General features: G+C 30.3%; 1 protein-coding gene across 1 annotated transcript; it reads left to right on the top strand.

The window, feature by feature from the left end:
• Positions 1 to 1,504: 1,504 nt before the first annotated feature.
• OCT59_014784 (uncharacterized protein) lies at positions 1,505 to 4,766 on the top strand (the record flags this gene model as incomplete). The annotated part of the gene is made up of 23 exons (XM_066150241.1): positions 1,505 to 1,529; positions 1,591 to 1,629; positions 1,700 to 1,736; positions 1,803 to 1,841; positions 1,910 to 1,948; positions 2,014 to 2,052; positions 2,120 to 2,158; positions 2,227 to 2,265; positions 2,336 to 2,374; positions 2,902 to 2,932; positions 3,115 to 3,172; positions 3,258 to 3,278; positions 3,475 to 3,504; positions 3,586 to 3,612; positions 3,693 to 3,726; positions 3,809 to 3,830; positions 3,914 to 3,936; positions 4,008 to 4,036; positions 4,220 to 4,246; positions 4,328 to 4,361; positions 4,434 to 4,462; positions 4,646 to 4,674; positions 4,752 to 4,766. 23 exons carry the CDS (start codon positions 1,505 to 1,507, stop codon positions 4,764 to 4,766), a joined length of 744 nt encoding a protein of 247 aa, XP_066002427.1.
• Positions 4,767 to 8,364: the final 3,598 nt, after the last annotated feature.

Here is an 8,364-nt window from a genome sequence, read left to right as displayed (position 1 = left end):
TGAATCTGGTTAATCCGGATATCCAGTCATCCATCCGAAATTTGACCGGATTCGGATTGATCCGGATGATTCATCAGATTGACCGGATGGATCATCGGATATCCGGTCAATACTTGCTCACCAATTTGACCGGATGGTTGACCAGATATCTGAATAATCCGGTCAATCCGGTGAATCTGGTGAATCCGAATTCAATTTTTTCTACTTAATACTTTTTATTAATATTAATTAACAATTAGAATTTTATAATAATAAACATAGTATTTATTTTTACGTTATTACAAATAATTTTTAACAAATTAGTTGACACAATATTTATAAAAAGTTTAAGATTTAGAGGTCCAAGAAGGTGTCTCCCTAAAAAAAAGAAGCAAAAGGAACGTTAATTACGTTCCTAAAAACAAAAAAACAAAAATACCTTTCCCCCAACTTACCTTTATAACCCATGCCAAAATCCAGATCCAAGAGGCGTCCTCCTAAAGAAAGAAGCAAAAGGAACGTTAGTTACGTTCCTAAAGACAAAAAAAAAAGATAAAAAACCCTTCACCAACTTACTTTAATAGCCCAAGCTGAAATCCAGGTCCAGGAAGGGCGTCACCTAAAGAAAAGAAGCAAAAAGAACGTTAATTACGTTCCCAAAGACAAAAAAAAACCAAAAATAACCTCCCCAACTTACTTTCATTGGGAAATTTTTTAAGATGCAGAACTGCAGAGATCTGTAAAATTAGCAGATCTCCGCATTTTTTTTGTGAATTTATGTGGAAGTCTGCGATTTTGCAGATTTGTGCTTTTTATTTTTTACAAAGTTATGCAATAATCTGCAATTTTGCAAGTTTCCAATTTTTTATGTATGAATTTCTGTGGTAATCTGCAATTTTGCAGATTTCTGCTTTTTTTTATGTGAAATTTATGCGGAAGTTTGCAATTTTGCAGATTTTTGCTTTTTTTTCATTAAAATATCAGTTCGATCTGCAATTTCATCATTGATTTAATATTTAAACTTTGATTAACTCTAACTTGATTTAATACCTAAATGATTTTTTCAACAATACTCTTTAAAATAAAAAACTTTACAAGACTTTAAAAAAAATAATTTTTTCTACAACACTTATTACTAAGGAAAAAAACTTTGTGAAATAATTTTTTCTACAATACCTTTTAGGAAATAATCTGTTAAAGATTCCAAAGAAAAAATATTTCTATTATTTTTTAAGCTTCGAAGCTTATCAGAGAAATTTTTTGCAAGGTTCAGAGTCTTTAAGGCAAATTCGTCCAACATTCGGCACATAATCTGCAACATGCAGGGAAATCAGAACTAAAAAGGAGTCGTATTCCTTTTTTTTCTTTGAAAAAAAAAAATTTTTTTTAATGAATGTCAGTTAAAGTTCAGTTTGTAAGTCAAAAAAAGTTCCTATTGTCACTTTTAATTTGAAGGTATATCACCTCTGAAACTTTAATTTTTTTTAGAGAAAAAAAAATTTTTTTTATATATTATAGGTTCCAAATGGAACCTATTGATGATTTTGGAGGTATGCTTACCTCCAAAACTTAATTTATTTTTTTAAAAAAAAATTTTTTAATATTATATAGGTTCCGGATGGAACCTATCGATAATTTTGGAATTCAGAGGTATGCTTACCTCTGAATCTTAGTAATTAATTTTTTTAAAAAAAAAATAAAGTTTTTTATATTATATAAGTTCCAGATAGAACTATTAAAGATTTTGGAATTCAGAGGTATGCTTACCTTTGAATCTTAGTAATTTTTTAAAAAAAAAAAATATTTTTTTTTATAATATATAGGTTCGTGATGGAACCTATCAAAGATATTGGAATTCAGAGGTATGCTTACCTCTGAATCTTAGAAATTAATTTTTTTTTAAAAAAAATATATTTTTTTTATTATATAGGTTCTGGATAGAACCTATCAAAGATATTGGAATTCGGAGGTATGCTTACCTCTGAATCTTAATTAATTTTTTTTAAAAAAAATATATTTTTTTATATTATATAGGTTTCAGATAGAACCTATCAAAGATATTGGAATTCGGAGGTATGTTTACCTCCGAATCTTAGTTAATTTTTTTAAAAAAAAAAATATTTTTTTTTATATTATATAGGTTCCGGATGGAACCTATCAAAGATTTTGGAATTCAGAGGTATGCTTACCTCTGAATCTTAATTAATTTTTTTTTTTAAAAAAAATAAATTTTTTTATATTATATAGGTTTCAGATAGAACCTATCAAAGATATTGGAATTCGGAGGTATGCTTACCTCTGAATCTTAGTAATTAATTTTTTTTTAAAAAAAATATATTTTTTTTATATTATATAGGTTCTGGATAGAACCTATCAAAGATTTTGGAATTCAGAGGTATATTAACTTCCGAATATTTAATTTATTTTAAAAAAAAAATAATTTTTTATTTAACGAACATCACTAATGTTCGTTTTTCATATTTTTAGGTCCTGGACGCTGAAGTGCGGCTCTGGACTTTATTTTTGAAGGTAAAAACCTTCAAATTTATTTTTATATTTATATTTTTTTTTAATGAACGTCACTAACGTTCATTTTTTATTTTTTTAGGTTCTGATAGTCGTTCATCCTCAATTCATATCTATGGTCAGATATCTGTTGTTTACGGATGAAAAAATATCAGTTATGCTGTAACAGACCATCCAGATTATTATCTGTGTTACTAATGGATTATGAGATTATCCAGATCATCTGAGCTTTTAATTCCGGACTCTGGAGTTAATGAGTTCTCTTTTTCTTTAGGTCCTTCAGTTCCAGACTTCGGAGATAACTGGTAGGGGACTTTTTTTAATTATATTTCTTTTTGTTTTATTATTGTTTCATTCTTATTTCTTTTCGCTAATTTCATTTTTCTTCTTTTTTAGGTTCTTCTGTTTTGGACTTTGGAGACGAAAGGTGAGTTTTTTTATTTTATTTCTCTTTTTCATTTATCTTGTTTCCTTCTGTTAATTTCATTCTTTTTCTTTAGTTTCTTCAGTTCCTGGACTTTGGAGATAACGGGTGGGGTTTTTTTAATTTTATTTTTTCATTTTCAGTTTGTCTTGTTTTATTCTTCTAATTTTGTTCATATTCTTTAGGTTCTTCGGTTCCTGGACTTTGAAGACGACGGGTATCAGCGCCCTTTACTTTGGATTGGTAAGTTTCGAAAGTTTCATTCTTCAAACTTTCGAAACTTTTATTTTTTAAAAAAAAATTATTTTTTTTTGTTTCTTTTTTTTAGGTATTGGTGAAACCCTTTCACGTAAGTTTCAAAAGTTTCATTTTTTCGAAACTTCATTTTTTTTTAAAAAAAAATTTTTTTAATATTTTTTTTTATTTATTTTTTTAGATTGGTGAGACCCTTCACTTTGGATCGGTAAGTTTCAAAAGTTTCATTTTTTAGAAACTTTTAAAACTTTGTTTTTTTCAAAAAATTAATACTTTTTTTTATTTTTTAGGTTTCGGTAAGATCCTTCACTTTGGATCCAGTAAGTTTCAAGAGTTTCATTCTTTTAAATCTTTAATTTTTTTTACTTCTTTTTTTTAATTTTCTTTTCTTTATTTTGTAGGTATCGGTTGCGACCTTTGGATACTAGGTGAGTTTTGAAAAGTTTTGTTCCTTCTTTTCAAAACTTCAAGTATTTTTTTGTTAAATTTTTTTCTTTATATTTTGTAGGTATCGATTGGCATCAGTTAGGACATTTGGATAGGTGAATTTTGAAAAGTTTCATTACAAAACTTTTCGGAACTAATTTTTTTTTAATTTTCTTTTCTTTATTTTATAGGTATCAGTTGCGACCTTTGGAAACCTGTGGTAAGTTTTGAAAAGTTAACATTAACTTTTCAAAACCAAATTTTTTTTAATTTTCTTTTCTTTATTTTGTAGGTATCGATTAGCATCAGTTGGGACCTTTGGATAGGTGAGTTTCAAAAAGTTTCATTACTTTTCGAAACTTTAATTTTTTTTAATTTTCTTTACTTTATTTTGTAGGTATCGGTTGCGACCTTTAGAAACCTGTGGTAAGTTTTGAAAAGTTAACATTAACTTTTCGAAACTTCAATTTTTTTTAATTTTTTTTCTTATCTTTATTTTGTAGGTATCGATTAGCATCAGTTGGAATCTTTAGATAGGTGAATTTCGAAAAGTTTCATTACTTTTCAAAACTTTAATTTTTTTTTAATTTTCTTTTCTTTATTTTGTAGGTATCGGTTGCGACCTTTGGATACTAGGTGAGTTTTGAAAAGTTTTTGTTCCTTCTTTTCGAAACTTCAAGTATTTTTTTGTTAAATTTTTTTCTTTATATTTTATAGGTATCGATTGGCATTGGTTGGGACATTTGGATAGGTGAGTTTTGAAAAGTTTCATTACTTTTCGAAACTTTAATTTTTTTTTAATTTTCTTTTCTTTATTTTGTAGGTATCGGTTGCAACCTTTGGAAACCTGTGGTAAGTTTCAAAAAGTTAACATTAACTTTTCGAAACTTCAATTTTTTTTAATTTTTTTTCTTATCTTTATTTTGTAGGTATCGATTAGCATCAGTTGGAATCTTTAGATAGGTGAGTTTCGAAAAGTTTCATTACTTTTCGAAACTTTAATTTTTTTTTAATTTTCTTTTCTTTATTTTGTAGGTATCGGTTGCGACCTTTGGAAACCTGTGGTAAGTTTCAAAAAGTTAACATTAACTTTTCGAAACTTCAATTTTTTTTAATTTTTTTTCTTATCTTTATTTTGTAGGTATCGATTAGCTAAAGCTCCGAACAGGTCAGTTTGGTCCGGATTATAGACGATTCGGATTAGAGCCGAAATCCGTAAGAACCAAACCGAAAAACTGGCGGTTCGGTTCGGTTTAATCTGATTTTTATAAAAATGCGAAAAATCGAATAGCCGGCCATCTAGTGATCATATAAAGTCGAGCCATATATCATTAGATTCGCCTCGACGAGACGCGTCGAATGGTGGTAAGATTATGTCTCTAGCATCGGTAGAACACACGTTAACCCACGCTAAATGAATTATCAATAATTTGAATTAGCAAGCTATCTATCAGTGCTAGAAACATGATCTTAGCGCCATTCGACGCGTCTCAGTGAGACGAATCCAATGAATATAAATTCGTTCGTGTACGACCACTAGATGGTGAATAATATCAAGTTTCGCATTTTTTTTAAAATTTTTGAGCGTTAAAAATTAAAAATTCCGATACATGAATTTATTCGTCGTCCAATGGTCGTACAAATATGAATTAGGACTCATTGGATTCGTCTCGATGAGACGAGTCGAATGGTAGTAAGATCACGTCTCTAGCACCGATAGATAGCTTGCTAATTCCAATTCTTTATAAATCATTTAGCGTGGGTTAACGTGTGGTCTATCGATGCTAGAGACATGATCTTACCACCATTCGACGCGTCTCATCGAGAGGAATCCAATGATATATGGCTTGACTTTGTACGATCACTAGATGGCCGGCTATTCGATTTTTCGCATTTTTATAAAAAATCGGATTAAACTGAACCGAACCGCCGGTTTTTCAGTTCTAATACCCGAACCGAACCGAACTGAATTTTGAGCCGGTTTTGGATCGGTTCCCCGGTTTAGCCCGAACCGTTCAGAGCTTTACGATTAGCGTCAGTTGGAATCTTTAGATAGGTGAGTTTTGAAAAGTTTCATTACTTTTCGAAACTTTAATTTTTTAATTTTCTTTTTTTTATTTTGTAGGTGTCAAGTTGGGACCTTTGGAAATGAAACCTGTGGTAAGTTTTGAAAAGTTACATTAACTTTTCAAAACTTCAGGTATCAGTTGCGGCCTTTGAATAGGTGAGTTTTGAAAAGAATCATATTCTTTTTAAAACTTCAGTAATTTTTTTGTTTTTTAATGAACTTTACTAACGTATTCTCTTTTTGTAGGTCTATGGCTTCCTGGTGCTTTCTGAATTGAATTTTAAAGGTATCCTTCGAAGTTCTTTAATTTCTTTTGTTTTCTTTAATGAAATATCAACTAATATCTCATTTCTCTTTTTATACTGTAGGTCAGCAACTTTTTGGATGACATCTGGATGGAACTTTGAAAAAAAAATAAAGATTTTTAAAGAAATGAAATTTGTAGGTCCGCGACTTCTTGAATTGCACCTGGATGGAACTTCGAAGGTATTCTTCGAAGTTTAAATGTTATTTTTTTTAATGAAACATTACTAATTAACTGAATGTTTTTACTTTTCTACTTTTGGTAGGTCTACAAGTTTCTGAACGCTTCCTAAACGCAAATTTAAATAGTTATTTGTAGTGCTCTACATGAGCCGGCTCGAGCCGAGCTACAGTCTGGCTTGGCTCGGCTTGAAGATCTGTGCCAAGCCAAGCCTGAAATGAGCCGAGCCACAAAATATCTTGGCTCAGCTCAGTTCGAGCCAAGCTGAGCTCCATGAAAATCCTGGCTTGAGCCAAGCTGGGCTCGAGCTGGCTCGAGCTTTATCATAAAAACGTTTTCGCAACGTTTTTACTTTAAATTATTAAAAAAACGTTGCGAAACGTTTTTACTTTTATATTTATATAAAACGCCGAAACTATTTGTTTCGGCGTTTTTCCTTTTGATTTTACATGTAAAAATGCCAAAACTGATAGTTTCGGCATTTTTTTTTCGATTTTACATGTAAAAGCGCCGGAATAATTGGTTTCGGCGTATTTCCTTTTGGTTTTACATGTAAAAACGCCGAAACTGATAGTTTCGGCATTTTTCTTTTGATTTTACATGTAAAAACGCTGAAACTGATAGTTTCGGCATTTTTTTTTTGATTTTACATGTAAAAGCGCCGGAATAATTGGTTCCGGCATATTTCCTTTTGGTTTTACATGTAAAAACGCTGAAACTGATAGTTTCGGCATTTTTTTTCAATTTTACATGTAAAAGCGCTGGAATAATTGGTTCTGGCGTATTTCTTTTTAGTTTTACATGTAAAAATGCTGAAACTGATAGTTTCGGCGTATTTCTTTTAATTTTACATGTAAAAATGCCGAAACGGATAGTTTCGGCGTTTTTACATGTAAAACCAAAAGGAAATACGCCGAAACCAATTATTCCGGCACTTTTACATGTAAAATCGAAAAAAAAATGCCGAAACTATCAGTTTCGGCGTTTTATATGTAAAAACGCCGGAATCATTAGTTCCGGCATTTTTCTTTTTGATTTTACATGTAAAAATACTGAAACTGATAGTTTCAGCGTTTTTTTTCGATTTTACATGTAAAAATGCCGGAATCATTAGTTCCGGCATTTTTTTCGATTTTACATGTAAAAACGCCGGAATTATTAGTTCCGGCGGTTTCTTTTTGATTTTACATGTAAAAACGCCGAAACTATTAGTTTCGGCGTTTTTTTTCAATTTTACATGTAAAAATGCCGGAATCATTAGTTCCGGCATTTTTTTTTTCAATTTTACATGTAAAAATGCCGGAATAATTAGTTCCGGCGTTTTTTTATCAATTTTACATGTAAAAACGCCGGAATCATTAGTTCCGGCATTTTTTTTTCAATTTTACATGTAAAAATGCCGGAATCATTAGTTCTGGCATTTTTTTTTCAATTTTACATGTAAAAACGCCGGAATCATTAGTTCCAGCGTTTTTTTTTTCAATTTTACATGTAAAAACGCCGGAATCATTAGTTCTGGCATTTTTTTTTCAATTTTACATGTAAAAACGCCGGAATCATTAGTTCTGGCATTTTTTTTTCAATTTTACATGTAAAAACGCCGGAATCATTAGTTCCGGCGTTTTTTTTTTCAATTTTACATGTAAAAACTTAAATAAACGTTTTCGCAACGTTTTTTAATAAACAGTGAAAAAAAGTTGCGAAAACGTTTCGTCTATGCATGCATTATTATATAAAAACGTTTCGCAACATTTTTTGTATAATAGTTCGTTTGGCTCATGAGCCAGCTCGAGCTTTTTGAGCCAAGTCTGTTACAGGCTCGAGCTTTTTGAGCTGAGCCTAATAACTGGCTCGAGCTCTTCCAAGCTGGCTCGTGAGCCACCAAGTCAATTTAATCATGGCTTGGCTTGGCTCAGCTTGAAAAGCTTGAGTCAGCTTATGAGCCAGCTTGGCTCGTGTAGAGCACTAGTTGTTTGTTGGAATCGAACCAACTGGAATAATATCCAAACCATTAACAACATGTAAATTACAGTAAAACTTTAGCTATTAGTACATTAATAAAATAGTATAGTAAAGTGATAAACTTGTAGTGCGTTTAATTAATAAATTGATGTTAGATAATGCTAAAATAACAATCAAAATTTGTATAATTTATTATTATTTGATGAATTTTGCAGATTTTTATTTTGTAAAATATGTGCA

This window comes from Rhizophagus irregularis, chromosome 22 (genome assembly GCF_026210795.1).
Source record: "Rhizophagus irregularis chromosome 22, complete sequence".
NCBI lineage: Eukaryota > Fungi > Glomeromycota > Glomeromycetes > Glomerales > Glomeraceae > Rhizophagus > Rhizophagus irregularis.
Note: the sequence above shows the minus strand (reverse complement) of the source record. Positions and strands in the feature narration are given on the sequence as shown.